Below are 25589 nucleotides of genomic sequence, written 5' to 3'. Positions count from 1 at the left end.
CCAGCTGTATGCAATGCTCATGTTGAGCCTTAGCAAGACTCTTGGTGAGAACATCTGCAGGGTTATCCTGTGTGTGAATCTTAGTCAAGGTGACTAGACCATCCTCCAATACCTGTCGTATGAAGTGGTATCGCACATCAATGTGCTTTGTCCGTGCATGAAACATGGCATTCTAGCCTCAGTAGTACTCAATGCCACAATTTTCTGCAGTCGTGAACACCAAGAGACAGCACCAACAACAATAGCAAACACATAGCCACTAATCCAAGTCACCTGCCATATCTGCATCACAATAGCCCTGCAACTTCAGGTTACTTTTGCCATAGCATATACACCTAGATTGTGTACCTGACAAGTATCTTAGAATGCATTTCACAGCTTCCCAATGTGCCTTGCCGGGATTGGACATGTATCTACTAACAACTCCCACCGCATGGGCAATGTCAGGACGAGTGGCAACCATAGCATACATAAGAGAACCACAAGCTGATGCATAAGGGATTCCCTTCATAACATTCATTGCCACGTCATCCTTTGGGCAATCGGCTTTGCTAAGTTTTGTGTGTGGAGGTAAAGGTACTCCAAGTGACTTAGCTTCAGCCATGTTAAACCTGTCAAGTACTTTAGCAATGTACTTTTCTTGAGATAAGAAGAGCAATTTCAGCTTTCTATCTCTCTTGATTCTCATGCCCAAGATGTGCTCAGCATCGCCTAAATCTTCATTGCAAAAGCTGAATTCAGCCGACGTTTAAGAGCATCAATGGTAGACTTATACTTCCCAACAATCAACATATCATCTACATACAGCACAAGGATTATAGCACTTCCATCATTATCCTTCTTTGTATACAAACAATGGTCTGAATGGCTGCGTTTAAAGCCTTGAGACAACATAAAAGTATCAAACTTTTTGTACCACTGACGTGACGACTGCCTCAAACCATACAGTGCCCTTCTTAGTTTGCATACAAGTTCCTTTCTATCAGGAACAAAACCCTCAGGTTGCTTCATGTAGATATCTCATCAATGTCACCATGAAGAAAAGCTGTTTTTACATCCATTTGATTCAATTCTAAGTCAAGCACTGCAGCGAGAGCAAAAAGGACACGCAATGTCGTAAGCTTTACAACAGGAGAAAAGATCTCTTGAAAGTCAATCCCCTCTTTTTGTGCATACCCTTTGGCAACTAACCTTCCTTTAAACTTGGGCTTTCCATCAACACATTTGACCTTGTAAACCCATTTGTTAGGAAGAGCCTTTCTTCCTTTAGGCAATGGCACAAGATCCCAAGTATTGTTTGCATGCAAAGATTTGATTTCCTCTTGCATCGCAAGCTCCCACTTACTGCTTAACTCACATGATTTTGCCTCTTTATATGTAAGAGGCTCTCCCTCATTTGTCAACATAACATGATGCAAAGAGGGGTCAAAGTGCTGTATCAACCTTTTGACACGACTAGACCTGCGTACCCAATGATCTACATTCTCAGGCACAGGTTCTACATCAGGAGGCAACTCATTTTGAACATGCTCATGCTGCTGAAAATCATTTTCAGCCATGACAGGTGGCTGTCCATCCTCATTTGGAGCATCTAAATCATGTCCTACCTCTTCTGGCTCAAGGTTAACCGGCTGATTATCAATTTCAGTTTGCGGTAATGCATCCTGAGGCTCTTTTTCAACATCAATAGGTGGCAAGAGGCTGAAATTTGACCGATTTCTTGTCAATTTCAGAAGATGGAGCATTTTTCAGCAATTTAGCCTCATTGAACACTACATCTCGGCTGCGTACTACCCTCTTAAACTGAGGCAACCATATCCTGTAGCCCATTTCACCCTCTTCCCCATAACCTAGGAAGAGTCATTGGATGGACTTGGCATCTAGCTTTGTCCTCAAGTCATTACGAACATGGACAAAAGCCTCGCAGCCAAACACTCTCAAATGATCATAAGAGGCAGGTTTGCCAGACCAAACCTCCTCTGGAATGTCATTTTTTAGCGTACTGTTAGGAGAGCGATTGCATACATGAACTGCAGTTTTCAAAGCCTCTTCCCAAAACCCATGAGGGAGGTTAGCCGTGGACAACATGCAACGCACTCTCTCACATAAAGTACGGTTATACCTCTCAGCCACACCATTAGAAGATGGATTATAAGGGACTGTCAACTCCCTTTTAATCCCATATTCTTCGCGATAACGCTGAAATTCAGTAGATGTGTACTCCCCCCCATTGTCAGATCTCGGACATTTAAGCTTACTACCCTTTTGCGTGGTCACAAAAGCATGAAACCTCTTAAATGCATTAAATGTCTCGCTCTTATTCTTTAATAAATATGCCCAGTCTTTCCTAGTGTAATCACAATGAATGTAACAAAGTATAATGCACCACCAAAAGACTTAACAGGCATTGAACATACATCGGAGTGAATTAAATCAAGAGCATTAGCTTTGCGCAAGACACCAGAATAATAAGAAGACTTCTTTTGTTTACCATACAAACAGTCATTACAAAAATCTAACTTGGTGCCCTTTACATCAACCCTCTTTAAAGAGGAGAGCACATCAAGTCCCTTCTGGCTCATATGGCCAAGTCTTTTGTGCCACAACTCCAAATGAGAAGCAACTTCGGCCACTGCAAGAAACTTGCCAGGCAAAGCTTTGCCATGTAAATAGTACAATGTACCACTCTTGCATCCCTTGACAATGAGCATTGATCCCTTAAGCAACTTCCATGAACCCCCAGCAAAAATGGTTGTATAACCCTGTGCATCCATTTGGCCAACAGACAATAGACTCTTCTTGATGCCTGGTACATACCTTACATCTTTAAGCATAAACTCTTGGTTTTTGTTTCCTTCAATGTCACAAACATGGTTATCCCCAAGGTAAACCTTGCCATACTTGCTTGCATGATAAGAAGGAAAACACTCCACAGATGGAGTCACATGAAATGAGGCACCCGAGTCTACTATCCAAGACTGTGTAAGGCCATCATTTGCACTTAGCAATGCATCAATGACATCTCTACGTGAGATAAGCATGTCTTCTGCATTTGCTACAACAAAATCTGAGGGGCATGAAGCTGCAACCAAGATCTCCTCACTGTCGGATAACTCTGTGATAACCACACTAGAGGATACATTGACAGTCTCCGAATCCTTGGAGGAGGTATCTGCTGATTTTTCCCCTTTCTTATCCTCTGTCTTCTTCTTCTCTTGTGATTCCTTCTTTCTTTCCTGCTCTTTCTTGAAATACCTGCAATCTGGCTTCTTATGGCCTTTTCTGCCACACTTGTAACAAGTCACATCCTTATCCCTAGACTTGCTTTTGCTCCTGTTTTGAGTCTTGGTACCTGTATTTTGCTTCTGATTTCTGCCTCTCGCATTGTAAGCAGAATTGTCACCTTCCCCACCACTATACTTGTGTCTAATTTCCTCATTTAAGATGGAGCCTCGCACTCCATCATATGTGAGGTTGGGGCTATTACTCAAAGAAACCACAAGCGTTTCCCAAGAGTCTGGCAAAGTCATCAACAAAAATATGGCTTTCAACTTGGCATCAAAAGGTTGAAGCCCAGTATCTTGTAGCTGACTCATAACACTGGTGAAAGCACTTAAGTGCTCAGAAGCCGACTTGGCTTCGTCAAGCATCATGTTCACCAGTTTGTGCATCAAATGCACCTGATTCACAGGGGTGGCATTCTCATAAGTGGCCTTCAACTTATGCCAAATTGCATGTGCAGTGTCCAAGCCCTTTATGTACACCAGAATGTCATCGGTCACAGCCATTTTGATATAGGCCTTTGCCCTCTTGTTAAGCTTGGCCCAATCCTCATCCGACATATCCACAGGCTTTACAGCCAAAAGGACGTCCTCACAATCCTTGAGGAACAAAATCCCTTGCATCTTGTCCTGCCATAGGTCGAAACCTGTACCGTCAAATCGCTTGATTTCCATCAAGCTCTTGGCATCAGACGACGAGGAAGTAGAGGCCATTTGCACGGATAAAAATGCAGCAAAAAGTGTCTACACAAAATCTGAAAATTTTCAGTGATCACAATGTACCGCACGTTGCATACAATGTGCTGAAAATTTCAGCAATTAACAAGTATCCCCAATGCGTACTTGCATAAACCCACAAAAGGCGTACATAAACCTCAATTTGTGTACATAAAAACAATCCAATGCTGAATTTTCTGCAAATTTACTGCTTTGGCGCATCAATTTGCATCAAATGGTCCTGTTTTGAGTGGGAAAAGCAAGGGGCATTCACGGGAATCGATTTAGAACACTTGCGTTTTGCTGTTTTGACCTGTAATTTTCTGGTTTTTACTTGTTTTGACCTAATTTCAACCCGTTTTAGGCTGTTTTGGGAACCCTAATCACCCTAGGTGACACCGGAAGCAAGGAGCTTCGCGATGAAAGCGGAAATTTGACGCGAGAGAAGCCTTTTGCCTGCTATCCAGCCACCTGCGCAAAGCTTCTGAAACCCTAATCTGGCTCTGATACCAGTTGTTGAGCGCGCGGCGGTGTGTGCAAGTGAAAGAGCACGCGAGGAAGTGCAGTGTGTGTGCAGAGAGGGGTGGCGAAAGCCAGCAAGAGAGGAAGCGCTAGCAGAACAAAGAGGGAGAGAGAGAGAGCTCACGTTTTTTGGGGAAAACTCAATAAGTGAGTTTTTGGTTTTCTCACTTTTATTATAAGTGACTTTTAAAAAATGTGTCCAGGTTCAATATGAACCTGGACAAAGTATAAAAATGTACAAAAAGGGGTTATTTAGGCCTTTAACCCAACAGATAATAGATATGCTTTTTTTGCAAATTTTTTAACCCAACAGATAATAGAGATGTTTCTTTGAGGAGTGGACCACTATGTGTCGATATGCTTTTCTTGCAGTTATCAGAAACACGTGACATTCTTCTGGGTTGAGAGGAAGCACCCATGATTAGATTTAGAGTATTGGTTTTACACGATGACTCCTCCTGGTCAAAAGAGGCTATCTATGATACCGTATAGGAGCAGACAATGGTAAGAGGCCAATTACTTTATGGGTATCAGACAATTTGGAGATTTATTTGAGAGCCAGTTTAGAGAGGCCTTACGGAAGTTGGTTTGGTCAGAGATATCTGCATCATCGTACCTTCCCTTGGCCTTTGAGGTGGACAGTGAGTGGGTCCCCCTGCCTCTCTTACAGTTTGATTGTGCTGTAGATCTGCATCCTTTTTTGGAGTACATCATCAGGAAATGTTAGAATGGATGTATGATTTTTGAGGCACGGGCTAGGGGCTTCATAGCTTTTGTGAGCAGCTATCGGAGTCTTATACAACGGATGCTTTATATAAGTCAGATAAATAGCATTGGACTCGGTGGTTTTCTCTACATCGCTCGAAGTGGACAAAGATTTGGGCAGATTTGTGTAGACTTGATCACTATCCAGATAGCTTCACTTCACCACCTGGTAAAAGTATCTTTATCCCTGGATGTTTTGTGTAGTTGTTCTGGGATTTTTCGTCAGGTTCTCATTGTCCATTCATTAGGGTTTTTCCCATATTTCTAGTGTATGGATCAATAGTCGGTTTTTATGTAATGCGAAGGGTCAAAGCTCCACTTTGAGAGAGAGAGAGAGAGAGAGAGAGAGAGAGAGAGAGAGAGAGAGAGAGAGAGAGGGAGAGAGAGAGAGAGAGAGAGATGATGAAATGAAATGTCATATTAAACGTCTTCAAAAGGCCAAAATGACCTATGAGACCAAACTGATACAACTTGGTGGATCTAATCCAATGTCTAGGTACAAAAGTAAAGTGCAGTGAAAGTAAAGACTAAAATCATCATCCTCATTATCAGTGCCCGAGGATGTGTGGCATCGAGCATTGTCTGAGAAAGTACTACATCGGTCACTAATGAGCTTCGTCAATGTCCACCTCTGTAAACAGTCGTATTGGGCGTCTCCCATGTCGTGCTAGAATAGTCCTGATCCTCTGATGGAGCCTCCGTCGATGTCATGGTCGCCCTCGTAGTTGTGGGCGTCTAGCTCTCTTGAGCTCAATCGCTTTGTCAACTAAAATACCTCTGGTATAAGTGCTCTTTGAAGTCTATTATGAGGCATGCTCATCTGGCTGCTTAGTCCTTGCTCTAAAGAAGTTACTAATCTCCCTCTGTGAATGTCTCCCTGTCACAAACTGGTGACGTGTCAAGTCATTGAAGAGCAGAGCCAACCTTTAGATCACCGGCCAGGGCCTAAACCCTAAGAACAAGCAACAGCAGAAGAAGAAGTCCTACCAACTTATGGGACCCCGTCCGATGGGGCCCAAGTGATAAAGGAATTAAAATAAAGTTGGACCTTCACACACACACACACAAAAAGATAGTGGAGAAACCGATGATGTGGCAGCTGTACGGACAACCCGAAAATTGCGTTGACATGCTGACGTGGCAGCCTGTATGGATTTCCACGATTTGCATTGCTGATGTGGCAGTTGTACGGATTTCCGTAAATCACGCTGGCAGCTTTTGGGCATTGCTTTTAGACCAAATGCTTCTGAGTTTGAAGGCTTTTCATGTAAACTGCTTTTGGGCCTAGGGCCTTTAAATATGAGGCCATGAGCTCATTCTCGGGCATGCTTCTAGACGAAGGTGTAGAGGATGGAGTACCGGCTTGTACTTTGATGATGCAATATAAAGAAATACCGAAAGGGGCGCAAGGTTTGGGGCCAATACTCTCTGGGGTGGAATTTCGCCACTCCGTGTCGCGTGTCGTCTCTCTCTCTCTCTCTCTCTCTTTCAGTTCAGTTGTTATTGAAGTGCTAAAAGTCTGTTCTTTTCCGTTGGCACGTGCTACCTGTCTTGTGACACTCCCATTGCTTGATCTCCTCAAGAGACTCTCCCTGTGTCTGCGTAGCTCTAGCAAAAACAACCCGAGGTATCTCTGATCCTGATATCTCATGACTCTAGCCAATGGTCCAAAGCTCTCTCTGAATAGACAGTGAAAGCGGCCTTGTATGTCACGTGTGCACTTCACTTGCGCCACGTGGACATGCTTCTGCCATAGTCTGGCGTCAGTCTTAGCGTAAGACCTAGCTTGGCACCTTGTGAGCCTCTAGCAGGACGTACATGCCCAGGCTGGTCATAGTTGCATACCCTCTCTTGCACAGTACAATCATTTCAGCATGAGCATTTTCCAAGAGCATAGAGCCCTTTTTTCCAAAGTACACATTTTTCACTTATTTATCAATAAGTGACTTTTGTTGGAAAAGTAGGTAGGGTAAATTGCTAAAGATCTATAAAAGAAACCCATTGGGCACTCAATAGAGGCAGAGGGCACCAAGTGTTGCACCCAGTAGGTGGTCTCTCTCTTAGCAGTACCCCAAGAGCACTAGCGTTTTTGGAGCAGATTTCAGCCATCGACGTTTTTGCAACAGTACCATCCCTTTAGCCTCGTTGCATCCCCGATTCCATTCCCGACAGCAGGTCCTCGCCGGAAAGCCATCCATCGCGATAGATTTCAGTTTTCAGCCTTAGCGTTTTTTAGCCTTGATGCCGTCGTCGTTGACACCATCGTCGTTGTCAACATCGTTACGACACAGTACCACATTTTCAGCCCTTTCATCAATGCCAGTTCTCAACCTTACAGATCAACCAGCGTTTCAGTTTTCAGCCCTTAGAACAACAGTCGTTGTTGTCATCGTCGGCGTCATCTGCACAGTACCCGATTGCAGCAGATTCCCAGCGATCTCAGTTTTCAGCCCTAGCATTTTCAGATTTCAGCCCTAGCCTCGCTTCGTCACAGCGACATAATCGTGGCCGTGACGATCGTCCTCGTCGTCAACATCATCGTCTTCGACATAGACCAGCAGTACTCTTCGTTGACATAGACCCAACAGTACCGCAGTACCAGTAATCAACATCAATAGTGTTAGTATCCATTAGCATCAACATCTCAACTTTTAGTCATTGTATCAGCATTGTGTAAGAATAAAGAAAGTACTTGCTTTGGCAAGAGAGCAAGGGGGCCCTTGAGGGTCGGGACCCCACATCCTTGTGTCGTCTCTTTTCTCTCTCTTTCTTTCAGTTTAGTCCAGTTCTTTCAAGTGAAGTAAAGTGTCCCTTGTGTTTGTGTGCGAAGTACTAGATCCGAGCAAAATCCTTATTCTCTTCAGTTGCACTTGACATTGTTATCAGAGCTCTGTGTGTGCTTCGGCTTCGCGAACTCAAGGGAAGAATCATCAAGTACGAAGAACCTCAAGTACCAAGAACCCCAAGAACCCAAGAAGAACCATCAAGAACCCAAGAACCCAAAGAACCTCTTCCAAATTTTTTTTATTGAAGAATCTTTGAGTCTCGACATGGACTTACCAAATCCCATCTTCATTGCCATGTCTTTGAAGGAAGATCGACATCGGATACTCGAGAACCCAGATCTTGAGTACCAAGATCTACTAGCGTCTTATGCCGATATGGAAGGAGTTGGAGAAAGGATCCCTAACCTCTTCTGCATTTGCATTCGCATGTAGTGTGCATCCACTTCTGTCGACAAGAAACCCTTGGATTTTTCTCTGAGCACCCTTACCTTTCATCTTCACCCGCAATGTTTTCACGACAGGATTATTCGGGTGGTAGTGCTTGCTTGTAGGCAGAGTCAGCACGAAGGTTGGTATTTTGCGATAGTAGTAAGGTTACCTAGTAACTCGTATGGTCGGTCGGTGTTTACATCTGAGTAGTACCTACATCCGTAGTATCCATCTGTTTGGAGGAATTTTCATTGGTGATGCATCCATAGCATCAGAAGCATTCATTGGTCAGCATCAAAAGTACAGATAGAAGTTTGGCAGCCTCACTTTTAATAGGGGGGATGTCTCGTGTGCACTTCACTTGCGCCACGTGGACATGCTTCTGCCATAGTCTAGCGTCAATCTTAGCGTAGGACCTAGCCTGGCACCTTGTGAGCCTCTAGCAGGATGTGCATGCCCAGGCCGTTCATAGTTGCATACCCTCTCTTGCATAATACAATTATTTCAGCATGAGCATTTTTCAGAGCATAGAACCCTTTTTTTCAAAGTACACATTTTCCACTTATTTATTAATAAGTGACTTTTGTTGGAAAAGTAGGCAGGGCAAATTACTAAAGAGCTATAAAAGCAACCCATTGGGCACTCAGTAGAGGCAGCAAAAGGTGGTGCACCAAGTGTTGCATCCGGTCGGTGGTCTCTCTCTCAGCAGTACCCCAACAACACTAGCGTTTTTGGAGTAGATTTTAGCCATCAGCGTTTTTGCAACAGTACCATCCCTTTAGCCTCGTCGCATCCTTGTTTCCATTCCCGGCAGTAGATCCTCGTCGGAAAGCCATCCATCGCGACAGATTTTAGTTTTTAGCCTTAGCGTTTTTCAGCCTTGATGCCGTCGTCGTCGACACCGACATCGTCATCGCAGGTCGCGAACTTGACGACGACCCATCGTGGTCATCGTCATAGTCCTATGGTCGTCATTGTCATCGCCACGACACAGTACCACATTTTCTGCCCTTACATCAACGCCAGTTCTAGCCTTACAAATCAGCCAACGTTTTTAGTTTTCAGCCCTTAGAAGAGCAATCGTCGTCATCGGCACAATACACGATGGCAACAAATTCCTAGCAATCTCAGTTTTCAGCCCTAGTGTTTTCAGATTTCAGCCCTAGCGTCGCGTCGTCATCGTCGTCATCGTCGTCACGGCGACATCGTCGTGTCCATGACGGTCGTCGTCGTCGACATCATTGTCTTCGACGTAGACCAGCAGTACCCGTCGTCGACATAGACCCAGCAGTCTCTCAATACTAGCGTCGCGTCGTCATCGTCGTCACGGCGACATCGTCGTGTCCATGACGGTCGTCGTCGTCGACATCATTGTCTTCGACGTAGACCAGCAGTACCCGTCGTCGACATAGACCCAGCAGTCTCTCAATATCAGTAACCAGCATCAATAGCGTCAGTATCCATTAGCATCAGCATCTCAGCATTTAGTCATTGTATCAGCATTGTGCAAGAATAAAGAAAGTACTCGCTTTGGCAACAGAGCGAGGGAGCCCTTGAGGGTTGGTACCCGACATCCCTTTGTCATCTCTTTTCTCTCTCTTTCTTTCATTTCAATTCAGTTCTTTCAAGTGAAATAAAGTGTCCCTTGTGTTTGTGTGCAGAGTACTAGATCCGAGCAAAGTCCTTATTCTCTTCTGTTGCACCTGACATTGGTATTAGAGCTCTGTGTGCGTTGCACCTGACATTGGGTGTCGACGACGACGGCGTCAAGGTTGAAATCGCTAAGGCTGAAAACTGAAATCTGTCGCGATGGATGACTTTCCGGTGAGGATCTGCTACTGGGAATGGAATCGGGGATGTGACGAGGCTAAAGGGATGGTACTGTTGCAAATACGTTGATGGCTGAAATCTGCTCCAAAAACGCTAGTGTTGCTTGGGTACAACTGAGAGAGAGACCATCTACCGGGTGCAACACTTGGTGCACCACCTTTTGCTGCCTCCTCTGCTTCTACTGAGTGCCCAATGGGTTCCTTTTATAGCTCTTTACCAATTTTCCCTACCTACTTTTCCAACAAAAGTCACTTATTAATAAATAAATGAAAAATTTGTACTTTGGAAAAAGGGGTTCTACGCTCTGGAAATGTTGATGTTGAAATGACTGTACTGTGCAAGAGAAGGTGATCAGCCTGGGCATGCACGTCTTGCTTGTAAGGTGCAGCAGAATGAATGTTTGTGCTTTGCTCAAGATGAGTGCTCCGAACTGTGCTCAAGGTTCTTTTTACTTATGGAAGGGAGAGCCTTCCGTTCTTAATGAGAGAGTGCAATGGACACAAACAAAGTGAATGGAAGTGCATGAGATGGAGAGATAGAGAAGAGAATACGACACTAGAGACGTTGTAAAACCCTCCTCCGAAGGCCCCACTCTCTATGGCGAGAGCGGTCTACTTATGATTGCACAAATCTCTACAATGCTTGGACTTGCTGACGATGTCGACGACGATGAGGACGACGACGAGACGGGCTGAAATCTGATAATGCTAATGGCTGAAATCTGCAAATCTTTATCTGCTGAATTCTGACTCTTATGTCGATGACGATGATGCAACGACGACACGCTGAAAACGCAGATACTGAAATCTGTGTTTTCCGGGCTGAAACTGTAAACCTTGCGGAAACTGATCGTGCGGCGAGGAATTGCTGCGGGAAGGTGAGATCTGCGAGGTTCGGGGGGTTCTTCTGTGAGTGCTAAGGCTGAAAACTGAAAACGCTGATGATTCTTGATGTTCCGTTGCGGTGAATCTGCAAAACGCTGGGTGATGAAAATCTGCAATCTGCCGCCGTTTGTTCTGCAAATGCAAAACGCTAGGCTTCTTGTTGAGTCTTCTGTCGCTAGGGATCTGCAAAAGCAAAAACGCTGGCTGATCTGGTCCAAAAATGTTAGGTGGTTGCTGTGGAGCAAAAACGCTAGGGCTTGGGGGTTCTGCTGAGAAGTTGCCTGTTGAGCGAATGCTCCTTCTGCCTCTTCTGCCAATTAGTGCTAGTCTAGGTTTGCTTATATACAAACATACTCAATTTGCCCTACCTACTTTCCAACAAAAGTCACTTAAAAATAATAAGTGACAAATGTCAAAAATAGGGAAAATAGGCTTAAATGCACTGGAAAATTCCCCTGAAGGATTCTAATGGATTATGATGGGAATCTGATGGTCATGCTGTGTGCAACCAGAGGATATGCATCTACACTAAGTGTCTGGACATGCACGGTCTGCGAACAGACTCACAAAAGTGCCAGATCACTGCTAAATCTAGACTGACTGGATTGACTGAACCCTGTTCATGCTGGAGCTTGTCCACGGACACATAGGGTTGGATGTGTCACGTGACACTGCTAGAGGCTCACAAGGTGCCAAGCTAGGTCCTACATTAAGATTGACGCTAGACTATGGCAGAAGCATGTCTATGTGGCGCAAGTGAAGTGCGCATGTGACATCGTATCTCATAGTATATCGGACAATGACAAATGTAATGTAACTGTCTCTGGCTCTATATGACACAACCGGCATATCCTAGCCTCTGTTGGTACTCTCCTAAATTTACCAGTCTCAATCTCTAGCTGATGTGATGATGTGCGTATCTGACCAATAGCACATCGTATCCCATTGGATAAATGAGTGTCCATATAGGCCTGTCTGATCACATATCCATCTTCTATTAGTTGGAGAAGACGGCTGTATCCGTGTGCTCCTGGTATCTAGCAGAATCAAATCCTGATGTATGAGTCTAGTGGTCTCTGTCCGTGTGAGAGATAGGGAAGGTACATCCAAGGAGTACTAGAACGGAGGCAGTCTATCCATGCTAAAGCCATGTGAATGAAACCATGAAGTCATCTGTTCATACCAGCATGGTGTGTCCCCCTGTAGTGCTAGCTGTTGAGATGACTCGAGGGCTAGCCGAGCATATCTGTATCTGGGGAGGTCCCATAAATTATGCATGAAGGATACTGATCTAGTAAGGGTCTCAACCACGAGGGGGAGGGGGCTAGCTCGGCTCGAATAATCTCATGTGACACTGAGGCCTTAGCCCGAATCATCCGAGAGATCATAGAGACTAGAGGCCTCTCCATACATCTCCATCCATCAATGCTACCACATCTGCCATGGTGGTCCACCGAGGGTCCCCAAATCTGAACCCCATAAAGCATAGCTGAAGCTACTAGAGTGTTGAAAAGCCACAACTTTGTTCGAGGTTCTTGAAATTAAACCTTTGAACGCATCTTCTCCAATCCTCCCAAGGCTGCATAAGCTCTCGTCAATCTAGTTTCTATTGCTCTCCTCAATGAAAACACCGGTCCACTGAAGACTACCCCAAGATAGGTGTATGCATGTGTATACTCCACCGTCTCTTGGCCATATGAAACTCCTGACCAGCTGTGGTGTGGTGTTAAACACCATAACCTTGGTTTTCCCCAAGATAATAGACAGTCCACTATCATGGGCAAATGTGTGCAAAGCATCTAAATGACGTTGCATCCCCTCCAAGAAGTCAAAAATCAACACAATATCATCAGCATATAACAATAGTGGGATTTATGTCCCTGCCAATTGCGCTCCTCTATCACCATCCCTCTCAATGTAGCTAGCAGCCTCATCCACATACATACTAAATAGTGTAGGAGATAGTGGGGAGCCTTGTTTCACCCCAATAGTGGAGTGAACCAAATCAGAAATCTCCTCTTGGATTGTGTGCATACCCCACTATTGACTTGTATAGAGCCATGATCCCCCAAATCAACTCTTTGGGTACCCCCATCTCCTGCAGTCTGCGTATCAATCTAGCTCTGGGCACTGTATAGAAGGCTTTGCGGAAATCTACAAAGCAACACTCACGTGATCTCCCCTCCTCAATAATGGCTCCGAGTGTCAGAATATGATCAAGAGTAGAGAAGCCTCTCTTGAAATCCGCTTGTCCTACTACGCGTACATCCTCTCTCTGCCCATCTACTTAACTGTTGCTCAAGGATGGATGTGTACAACCGTGCCAATGTGTGTCCAATCATGATAGTGCGGTAGTTCCCAAGCTCCATAGGATCCCCTGACTTGAAGATATGTACGATAGTGGAAAAACTCCAAGTATTTGGTAGGGCCTCACACATGGCACGGTTGAACATGACTGCTAGAATCTCTGCAAGCAGATCTCTGGCATGTATAAAATGCTATGCTACCAAGCCATCTTGATCGTATGCTCTCTTGGCCTTCATCTTGTCAATGGCTTTCTTTACCATCTCCACGGTAAAGAAAGCACATATGTGTGGGCATGGCTTTGGGGATCTAGAAGAGGTGGTTGCCTCGAGACTGTGTAGAGACTGGTGGGGGAGAGTGTTCATGGAAGAGTCGCCATGCCTTGTGTGAATCCTGGCTCAAAAACAATTGACATAAATCCTGCTCTATCGAGCTAGAAACGCCCTCTTCTTCCATCGTACCAAACGCCCAGAAGCAATCCGTGACTGCTTGTGAGTAATGACTCCTAGGAGTACCTCCCTTTGAAGTCGGGCTCTGATCTCTCTGCACTCATCATACTAGCTATTCTGGGGTATGCTCCCAGAATGTCGTCGTTGCCTAGGCCCAATTTGTGGGTATGCCTCTGCTGGTGCATCCTGCAGCGTCTTTGTCAAAATATATGTGATATCCCCTAGAGGTCTCTTCGAATCCTCGGTACATAACTGTATGTAGATACCATCAATGTAGACAGAATCAATCCCCGAAGTAAAACTGTATCGGGTATGTGTGGAGAGAGAGAGAGAGAGAGAGAGAGAGAGAGAGAGAGAGAGAGAGAGAGAGATATGAAATGAAATGTCATATTAATGTCTTCAAAAGGCCAAAGTAATCTATGAGACCATAAAGTTACAATCTGGTGGATCTGATACATAGTCTGAGTAACAAAATAAAAAATACTTTGGAATACGAAGCTGCTAGATGTGAACTAAGCAGCTAGCTGGGATTGTGTAGGATATGAGTGAGGGGCAGGTTTGTGAAGCAAACGGGGAGCTAATACAACACAATGTGGGTGTATCCGCAGAAAGAGTTAAATCACAGGAGATCTAGCATCGGTCGTTGGCAAATCTCATCAATCTCCTCCATGGTCAGTAGTTTGACTGGGCGTCGTGCATGTTGGGCCAAAGTGATCCGAAGTACAGCTTCCTTCGATGCTCTGTAGTCCTCCACAATCTGGGGCATTTAGATCTCCCTAGTTCGGCCGCTCGGTCGATCAACATGCCTCTGGTATGAGGGAAATGTGGGCTTTGCTGTGGTAGTAGCTCCTCTGGTTGCCCAATGTCTGCTCTAAAGAAGTCCGTGATCCGTCTCTGAGACTGGCTAGTCTCTCCTCTCATCAGGCTCTCTCTGTGTCTGCGCAGCTCGAGCAGAAACAAACCCAAGTATCTCTGGTCCTCGTATCCCATGACTCTGGAGAGTGGTCCAAAGCCCTCTCTGAACAAGCAAGGGAAGCGGCCTCGTATCTCATAGTAGACTGGGCAGTGGCATGTGTAGTGCTACTCTGTCTCAGGCTCCATGTGACGCAGGGGGCATGTCCTGGTCTCTGCTAGTACTCCCTTGTATCTCCGAGTCTTGACCCGAAGCTGGCGTGAAGATGTGTGTATCTGGCCAATAGCACATCGAATCCCAGGAGACAAGTGGGTGTCCATGTATCTGGATCTCGTCACAAAGCTGTCCTCCGTCATGAAGATGTGTGTATCTGGCCAATAGCACATCGAATCCCATGAGACAAGTGGGTGTCCATGTATCGGGGTCTCGTCACAAAGCCGTCCTGAGAGAGAGAGAGAGAGAGAGAGAGAGAGAGAGAGAGAGAGAGAGAAAATGTAATATTAACGTCTTCAAAGGCCCAAAATGACCTATGAGACCAAACGGTTACATGTGGTGAATCTAATACCAAGTCTCGGTACAAAAAGTACAAAGAACTGAAAAGTAAATAGTGGGTAGGGGTGGGGTGGGGGAAGTTGATACAAAGGGAATACAAAGGGTGAGTTGATACAATGGAGCTCTCTAACAGTCGAGCCACGAAATTGGCATGTGATAGCTCAAAACGAGCGTCTTGGTTGGAGGGATGTGTCGTGCTTTACAGCCCCCAATTTGGTTACTTAAGGCCCTTGGAATCCTAAAAACAGTCTTTTTCTAGTCGGTAAGAAGGCTTTAATTAGTAAGTCCAATGTAAGGACATGGGTCCTATGGGCAAGGCCACCGGCACGGCCGGACAATGTGTATGATAGGGGGAGGCTATAAGATAGCACGGTTGGGTGGAGACTAGCACATGCATTACCACCGCCCTTTCATTGGTATCTGAGCTTTTTTTGGGAAAGGGGAAAAGCGGGTTGCATGTGCATGCGACGTGCTACTTCTCACCCACGTTCGGTAGAGAGCGACCTCTCCGATGTGCAGCAAAAAGAAGGTAAGCACAGTTTTCTGTGCGCAGCGCACGAAGGTAGACCGGCCGCAACCGCCCCACATACGCCCTCCACAACGAGGCATCATATACATATACATCAGTATCCAAAAGGCTATAGAGAGAGAGAGAGAGAGAGAGAGAGAGAGAGAGAGAGAGAGAGAGAGAGAGAGAGAGAGAGAGAGAGAGAGAGAGAGAGATTGTATGAAGCAGGAGGGACAGTTTCATCACACATCGAGCTTTTTGTGATGCTTTGGCTCAAGAGAATGCAAAGGTGTCTGCACACAGGCCGGTCAAAGCCCAGCAATCATCTGATACAGGTGGGAATGCTATAAGAAGCCCAGCTAGGGAGCTGTCAAGTGCCATGGAGGCCTCACCTTCATCCTTTCGACAACAAGCCACCAGTGAAAGACCCAGTTCTGAGATCTTGGAGCCTCTTGGTAGTAGAGACTCCTTGGAGGTCAACTCGGAAGTCAGTGAGTGCAGGGGACTTAAAGGTTTGCAAGGTGGGCTGGCACTGATGCCAAGCAATCCAATGATAGGTCCAGGTTTAGCACTGTCCTTGGGTACAGGTCTTGGACCTGGTCCTCCTCGTCCTTCAGAGCTCATTGGCTCCTTATCATCGCGAACTGTAGTTGCACCCTTGTCCGATCAGATGAACAAGCTGGTGGATGTCCATCCAGGGAGGGAAGATAAAATTCGATGGCCCCCGCCTTTGGCGAGTGCTGGCATTTTTACAAGCATGCTAGCAGCAGCAAATGGTGATTCAGATTTGCAGGAATGTGGAAAGGAGGTGCACAGCAGGATTGGTGATGCTCAATTATTTTTGGGAATCAGTCCTGTAACTGAAACGTCGGGGATTTCCCAGTTTGCCAATTCAACCTATTCCAGTAATGGTCTTTTCATGCCAAAACATCAGCGACAACACACAGGAAGTGCTCAACTGCCTGCTACAACGTTGCTGCAAAAAGCTGCCATTATGGGTGTAACAAAAAGCAACTCATTCTTGTTTCGGAATCTGGGACATACAGGCTCAGCGTCCCCAGGAGAGTCAAGACAGCATGATTCATGGACAGGAGTAACGAGCTCACCATCAAGCTCTTGGCACTCTTTGAGTATGCAGCCAGCAACTGAGGGTCTTGAATCACATTTTGGTTCTGGATTTGGAGCGATGAAAGCAGGATGTTTTTCTTCAACTTCATATGGTGGGCAAGAACGTGCACAAGAGTTCAGGGACCCTTCTGGAGCTTCACTTGCTCCATCTTCCTCTTCTTCATGCATGACAGGTGTTTTCTTGCTTGATGGCAACAAGCATTGTGAAACAGTGGGGCATTCTGACCGTATACATGAAGGTTCTAGGCGTAAAAGTCAAAATAATATCACATGTGCTGAGCTCGAAGGGTCTCAAAGAGTAGAAATGAACAGAATGACATTGGACTTTCTAGGTGTTGGAGATCATGGTTCTTTTCAAAAGGATGAGTGCAATAACGATATGCTGGGTGCAGGTGTAAAGCCAGAGCGGCTCTATGGAGGACGTGATTCTTGATGTTTGAAGGCTCGCCTTTCTATGAAACGGGCGAGTTTATCATCGCAACAGTGTGATTGGATTCTGCCTGCATCATTCACAATTTGGTCAATGGCGTGTCAACTCCAGATACTGATCTAGAGTCAACGATGTGCATCTTATGTGCCCATGAGATACTTATGTTCTTGATGTTTGAAGGCCTGCTTTTCTATGAAACGGGCACATTTATCATCGCAACAGTGTGATTGGATTCTGCATGCATCATCCACAATTTGGTCAATGGCGTGTGAACTCCAGATACTGATCTAGAGTCAACGACAGTGTATCTTATGTGCCCATGAGATAGTTATGTGTCAGTATATGGCCCTCTTTTATGTTATTATTTACGGGCTGAGATACGGTGTCAGCATTCACCTTCTCATTTTAAGATTGAAGGTGATGATCTCCTGCAGTCCCCAGAAGCAAAAGCACATGTTCAAGTGAGACTGTGTTGTGATTAGAGATGGTAAAGTAATTATTTGATTTGTCGATCATTAGACTCTCTCGAAATTGCGTACTTCTCCTATGGTTTATTGCTCTCTTCCACTGTGTATAAATTGCTTAGTTTTCTTATGGTTCTTTGCTCGCTTCTTACCAAGGTGTGGTGCTGAACTAGTAGACCCCTTCTTGCTAAATTTTCACTCCATTATGATGCAGGAATGATGACGTTTCTTGCATGTAACGGTATTTAGCTTTTATTTGCATTGTTCTTGTTGTGTATGAGAGGTTGGTAGAAGTTGCGGTAGTTATTTGATCCATACAGGGCACAAGTTGGGGTGAGCCACAAAGTTTACTTGCCATTTTCTCGTATTCGCCATGTTTGCAGAACGTTCCTGTTATGGAAAAGCCATCTCAACTATAGTGATGAACAGTAGTTTTGAGGTTCTGAGAGCGCTTTGACATGGAAGGAGTGCCAAGGTTTAAGAATTGAGTATTAATACATGAGGACTTCGTCCTTCGTGAACGCCAACCCTATCAAGATTGGACATTTTTGCAGGTTGTGTCTGCACTCCTCTTTTTAAATTGTGTGTATTTCCAGTCAGTTTACTTTTTTGTACCATTCTTTCTAGTGAGATTTACAGTTAGTGTGTGTGTGTGTGTGTGTGTGTGTGTGTGTGTGTGTGTGTGCGAGAGAGAGAGAGAGAGAGAGAGAGAGAGAGAGAGAGAGAGAGAGAGAGAGAGAGAGAGAGATAGATAGATTTTATTATCGTCCTCGGAGGTCAAATATGACCTATGGGACCAAAGTTACATGTGATGTAGTATGTGTATGGCTGATGAGTGACTCGATGCTCCAAAATTGTAGTGATGAGAGTCGCAATGGAGAGCCCACACTTTGGCTGGGAGAGGAAAGTGTGTAGGTCTAAGTTATGGCTGAAAATGTGAGAGAAGCAAGTTCGGATGTGATCAAAAGCTGAGCACTCTAGTAGTGTGTGGTACTCAAGACTCTCGAACTTGGAGTGAGCATAATGTGCACAATCGATTTGACTCTTCTCCATTGCCCCAACGCCCTCTCGCATCGAAGGAAATGGGAGCTAAGCCGAATTGCTGCGATAGTGCGTATCGCGGACAAGGGAATAGGCTCAAGCATGTAAGTGTGAGTACGGTTTCTTCTCTCAGCGAAGAACATGGTTTTGTAGTTGGGGGCAATATAGGTGGTGTAATGTATGAAGCGTGACCCACCGGATTTCTCCCAAGCCGTAATACATTGGCGTTGTAGAAAAGCTTCATTCACTTGAGAGTCAATTGAAGCATCATGTAGCAAGTGTAATGCATCCCATCTCCCAAACCACTTCTTTATGTCTTGCATCCATCCCGTGCTCAAGATCTTGCTTTTATGCGTCTTTTGAACTTTTTTGCTTGCTTCCCATGCAATTGTAGGAAGTCGATGTGAGGGGTTTTGACACATCTTTATCATGTACTCCACAACCCTTTCCATGCCCATAACCTCAATTGGAAGAGATCCCGACTCAAGAAGTAGGAGCATATATGGTGTTTGTGTCTTAACTTGTAGAAAGTTTGTAAGAAAACGCTTTTGGACATTCTCAAACTCTTTCCAAGTAGACTTTGAGATGCTCCCGCCCCACACTTCAACTCCATAAAGAAGAACCGGTGTCACCAATGCATCAAAAAGATACTTCTTGAGAACCCAACACTTGATGTTTCCCGCATTACACATGTTCTCAAATGCATAATATGCTCTCTTTCCCTCTTCCAAACGACGCATAGCACATTCATGCCACTTGTGATTGGATGGAACCTCAAGGCCAAGGTACTTAAAGCTCTCAACAACTTCAAGTGTCTCGTTGTTGTACACAATGCATGGCTTCTCCTTATGGTTGGTTTTCACAAGCATAACCTTTGTTTTGGATTCATTTACAATCAGCCCACTATGCAAGCAAAAGTTCTCAAGGACAACCATAAGCTTTTGTGCATCTTCTAAAGTGTGTGCTAGAAGCACTACATCATCCGCATACAACAAAAGCATGATTACCGCATTGCAAATAGTGACCTCTTCAATGCCTTCTTCTTGCATAAAGTCAAGTACCATTTGTTCCAATTGATCGATGCATAGACCAAAGAGAGTTGGTGACAATGGACATCCTTGTTTAACCCCAATAGTGCTTACAAAAATTTCTGAAATTTCTCTTCCCATGCGCAATTGACAAATCACCTTCTCATAGATTCGAGAAACCGCAAGTATAAACTCACTTAGCACTTGGAATTCTTCCATCCTTTTCCACAAATTGTTACGTGGAATCTCTCTCTCTCTCTCTCTCTCTCTCTCTCTCTCTCTCTCTCTTCTCAGAGAGAGAGAGAGAGAGAGAGAGAGAGAGAGAGAGAGAGAGAGAGAGATGAAATGTTATATTAACGTCTTCAAAAGGCCAGAGTGACCTATGAGACCAAACTGATACAAAAGTCGTGAATCTGTTACAATGTCTGAAAAGTGTGAAAGTGTGAAAAATTAAAATAAATGCGAAAAACTAAATACAAAGTATTAGATAAACTTCTTAGGAGCATTTTGGGTGTGGCTAGAATGCTTCTAATCCGTTGTTGTAGTCTCCTCCGGTGAAGTGTGCTTCTGCATCTCGGTCGTGGTCGTCTCGATTTCCTAAGCTCAATCGCCTTGTCAATGAGGGTGCCTTTGGTATGAATGTGGGTACTCCTTTGTGCTCGCTGCTGGCCTCTTGCTTCTCCTTCCATTCCTGCTTCTCTCGATCCGAAGAGAGAGAGAGAGAGAGAGAGAGAGAGAGAGAGAGAGAGAGAGATGAAATGTTATATTAACGTCTTCAAAAGGCCAAAATGACCTATGTGACCAATCTGTTACAAAATAGTGAATCTAATACCTTGTCTGGGTACAAAAGAACTAGACCAAAGATACTACTACTAGAATCCATCCTCATCTGCACTCTGGATGTCGAGAGAGTATGGCTCAAATCCTTTGCTGTAGTCTCCGTCGATGTTGTGTAGCCCCTCTCCTCAATCGTGGCCATCTAGATCTCGGTAGCTTCATTGCTCGGTCGATGAGAGTGCCGGTAGTGGTCGAATGAGTGTGGGCCGCGAGCTCTGCTATGATGGCTGTCCCATATCTAGTGAAAAGAAATCTGTAATCTGTCTCTGGGACTCTCTCAGAGAGAGAGAGAGAGAGAGAGAGAGAGAGGGCTGCCTCGGAAAGCTACCCTATTGCCGGTCTTGGTGGCACAACGACAACCTTGGACACCTATGGTATCACATTTGTGTGAGCATATTGTCACACCGTCCTTTGGTTAGTGGCAACCAACATATTGGGAGGTCATTTTTGGCAAGCTTGATGGGCTCATTCTTGGATGTCTACTTCTTCCCTCATTGTTGATTGGAAGGCTATTACGCTGCATTTGGAATGGCATGGCCAGCAATCCTTTCTTGGCAATTCCTTGTGATTGGAGAGCCTGCATTGGAGCAAGGCTTTCTCCTCCACTTTGGTCCAGTGCTCTCCTCGTCAAGCATACTTTCTTCCTCGAAAAGGGATATGCCAGCTGCATCAGGTGGTGGATGCCACGGGTCATGCTCTGTCGTTCTCTGCTGCGCAGTCTCGTTTTGAACTGGGATATCATTATTCTCCTCTTTGGCGAGAAATTCGCAGCATGCTTGCTGATCTCTCACCTATTCCTCCTTTGAATGGAGACTCCCGTTGTTTGGATTGGAATCTTGCCAATGTCAGCCTGGAATGTATTTCAGCTGGTAGTGTCTACGCCATAGTTACCAAGGAACGTGTTCCCACGGGTTTGGAACGCCGGTTCCGGCGTTCCGGCCGGTTAGAGTTGCAGGGAATGTCCCGGAATGGCATAGCGTTCCGGATGACAAACTGGTACTAGAACGTTTGGACCGGAACGGGCTAGAACGGCAGAAAATGGGCAGATTTCCCTAAGCTCCAATGGTCACAAAGGGGCAGATTCTGGGGGGTTTTGTTTCTTGGCAACCCTTATGAAATGCTACCCCCTCACCCCTTTCCTTCACAATTGCAACAAGCATTAAGGCTCTCTCTCTCCCTTGCTCTCAAGCTCTACCCTCAAGCTCTGTCTCCCTTGTTCTCAAGCTCTACCCTCAAGCTCTCCAAGCTCTCTCCCTTGGGCTTGCCCTCAAGCTCTCTCTCCCTTGGTCTCCAGAAGTGAAGCCACTCTCTCAAGCTCTCAAGGAGTCAAGCCTCTCTCTCAAGCCCTCAAGGATCAAGCTCTCTCTCTATTTTTCGGATAATCCATGGCCTCTTTTTCTACCCCTTGCAATTATTTGAGAGCTCTAATTTGTACTTGCACGTGTTAGTGTGTATGGGCATTGTGTATGTTGTTTACATTTTATGTACTATGACCGCGGCGCCACACATCACAATCAAGTCATAATAAGGTTGAATGGTCTTCAAATAGAGTCAAAGAACTCTAGTCCCATTGCATCAGTCACTACTTGAATTCAAACACAAAACGCTAAAAATTTCATTATTTGGGTGTCTTTTATGCCTCCCGTTTCGTGCCATTCCCGTTCTCGACCCCTTGTTGTTCCCCCATTTCGCAAGGAGGCCCGTCGCCGTTCCCGTTCCGCGTTCTGGGTAACTATGGTCTACGCTCTTCTACAATCGGATGCGTGGATAATGCGTCATGGTAATCAGCTATGGTCGCTCTCCAAGTCGTCCTTATGGTGGAGGCGCACATTGTCTAGCATTTGGTAGAGTCATCTCCCTTTTGAAGGAACGTATTTTCTTGTGGCACTGCTTGGTGGGAGCTTTACCTGTTAGTAGCACTTTGCATGCACGGCATATTGCGCCTTCTCGTTGTTTCAGATGTCACGCAACTGAGGAGACTGTGCCACACTTATTGTGGGATTGTTGTTGCTCCAGATCCTTCATTCGACAGATGTCGACATACGGTTTTGGCTTTTTGCGATGCTTTAGGCTCTGCAGTCTCAGTTTGCAGTCTTTTTTGCTTGGGTCAAATTTTGGGTTCTGTGGGCCATCTGGTAACATCGCAATTTCCTGATGTTTGAAGGCATTGAGGTTGCCTTGTTCCCCTACTTTAAAATGTCGCTTGGCCAAGCACTGTATTTTGCTTATGATGCTAGGGACATTACTCTTGATGCATACAAGATTTACTTTGACTGTTTCTAGCCCTAGGAGCCTCTAGTGCACCGCTTTTTGTATCTCTTCTTTTCCGTGGGTTTTCCTTGGTTTGAGGTTTCCCACTTGTAAATTAATCAAATCTGATTTACAAAAAAAGTGTGTGTGTGTGTGTGTGTGTGAGAGAGAGAGAGAGAGAGAGAGAGAGAGAGAGAGAGAGAGAGAGAGAGAGAGAGAGAGAACCCTAATGGCGCTTTCGGAACCCTAATTGCGTTGCCCATCCGCTGCCCGCTTCCCGAATCCCTAACCTGCTCGTTGCTTGCTGTGCGTTTGCCGCCCGCGTCTCCTGTCTGCTGCCCGTGTCACCTGCTCGCTGCGTTCGCTCCGCCTTCTGGGTGGTGAAGCTGCTCGATTCTACCGCCTCGCCCCCTCCCGCGAAATGATGACGTGGCTGCCTCTGCCTTCTGCTGAAAACAACACCCGCGGGAACCCTGACGTGACAGGCTGACCGGCTGACGTGGCATGCTGACATGGCAGCAGAGTACGGAAAAAAGCAAGGCAGTTTTGCGTGGAAATCAGCGTCAGCTTTTGGCAGATTTAGGCAAGTTAGTGAGAGAGAGAGAAAGAAACTCTCTTGGTTTATTTTAAGGTTTTAACAGTTTGAATGTTTGCCACAAATCTAGGGAAGGGTACAGGGCACCCCAAACTTTCCAGAGGGCTTACAAAACCGCTCTTTTAAGGGGTCTATGGGGGAGCCCTAAGTAGTAGTTGAAGGAGTGTGTCTCCTATTTCTTTGGATGAGGGTGCCACAAATCTAGGGAAGGGTATGGGGCACCGCAGGCCCTACAAAATCACCCTTTAAGGTCTATGGGGGGGTGGGGGGGGGGACTGGCTTTCTAAGTAAAGCTAATCAAGTAGATGCAAGAGAGAGTGAAAAGCTTTGCATCTTTGCAAAAAAACCCATTGTGCAAGCCTCAAAAGCAATAGTGATGATGCTAGACTTACCGATTATAATCTCAAATCCTTTTCATTGGAAAGAACTCGCTTTTTCATAGATCCATACATCCTCGTTTAGTGAACCACTCACTACCTAGAAAAGTTAAAACGGATGCTTTGCAGTTACTTTTCTGAAGCTATTTCTTGATGCCTCAATACAACTGTGAGCTTTTGAACGAAGAATGTCCTGGCTTTCTGTACATCACTAGAAACCAAATCGTGGTGATTAGACGCTTCTAAATCATAAAGGAAATTCTTTCTTTCCACATCATTCCATCCATGAAACTTAACGCCAAGAGTCAGAAAAGCATGTGGGTGTGCCCAGTTGCGAGGATTTGAGAGCTCTCGTGACTTGGTGGCTTCCTACTGGTTTATAAAAGATGGCATCCTCCAGCTTCCGTCCCGGATTCCGATGAGAAGACGTAGATACCTCCCCCCACCCCCAAAGGCATGAATTCTCTGATGACAGCCCATATCAGCGTTGTGCGCAAGGCGGCCAGCCCTTTGCTTATGGTGGAAGCAGCTCTTCTTTCCCAGCTAATTTGCAATCGCTGAAAGAAGCGCAAAGATCCAACAGCCTCTCCCTAGCAATCTCATCCTCGAGTATTCTCTACACTAGCTCCAAGCACAACACCTTTCTGGGCAGGCTGAGCATACTTATGCATGAGAGAAATGAGAGAGAGAGAGACCCATTACAGCGCCAATTTTTGAGGTGTTAACGAACTGCAATCTATGTAGATTCACCTCTTCCGGCTTTTAAAAAAAATTATATAGCGGCGGTGTCACATACTTTCAGTGCAATGATTTTTTGAGATGTCGTGTGAGGCTTTTGCGTATGTATGTGTGTGTGTTGAAAAGGCCTTTGGTGTACTTGGAAAGCACTCGAAAGTATGCAGGGCCTCGTTATGCAGGGTGTAGATTCCAAGCAGACGCTAGCGATGCATGCATGGAGCTGAGACAGGGAGAGGGAAAGGCCCTACCCTACGGAGACCTAGTAATCATGCATATATGAGTACATTCACGTGTCAAGGAAAGCTCATTTGTATTTGTATGGGCACGCACATACATGATACACCCCACCAAGTACATAACGCACATGCATGTGTGTACTATAGTTGAACAGAATATAATAATTTTGTTTTGAACGAAGCTATCGTTTCACACTTTGTTCAAACCCCGCTTGGGAAAACTAACTTATTGACCAGCAAGGCCTAAAATTGACAGGCATAGTATAAATTTCTTTTGACGGGCAATTTTCCAAGCCCCCTTTCATATGTTGTGTAATGCGTTCAACTTACATAATTTGTCATATATAACGTAACCTTAAGGGTATAAACACAAAAAAAATGACAGACAATGTTGAGATTCTAGTATGCGTGCTCGTTTTTGAAAAAAATGGTTAAAATCCAGAATCTGGAGATGATGCTTTCCAAGTGGTGGCAAGCGAAGCAGGAAAGAAGACGTTCTCTGTTTGAAAATGCAGCGGGCGGCTA

The 25589-nt window shown here is 45.3% G+C and overlaps 1 protein-coding gene across 1 annotated transcript in view; it reads left to right on the top strand.

The window, feature by feature from the left end:
* The window catches only part of LOC147459580 (uncharacterized), a 48000-nt gene extending 29971 nt beyond the window's left edge, over positions 1–18029 (top strand). The window contains exon 3 of the mRNA XM_086510818.1: positions 16169–18029. Within this exon, the coding sequence (XP_086366944.1) occupies positions 16169–17501 (1333 nt within the window). The 3' untranslated portion in view covers positions 17502–18029. The remainder of the gene's footprint in view (positions 1–16168) is intronic.
* The last annotated feature ends 7560 nt before the right edge of the window (positions 18030–25589 follow it).

The sequence above is a fragment of the Adiantum capillus-veneris genome, chromosome 4 (genome assembly GCF_014529385.1).
Source record: "Adiantum capillus-veneris isolate H3 chromosome 4, ASM1452938v2, whole genome shotgun sequence".
In the NCBI taxonomy this organism is placed as follows: domain Eukaryota; kingdom Viridiplantae; phylum Streptophyta; class Polypodiopsida; order Polypodiales; family Pteridaceae; genus Adiantum; species Adiantum capillus-veneris.
Note: the sequence above shows the minus strand (reverse complement) of the source record. Positions and strands in the feature narration are given on the sequence as shown.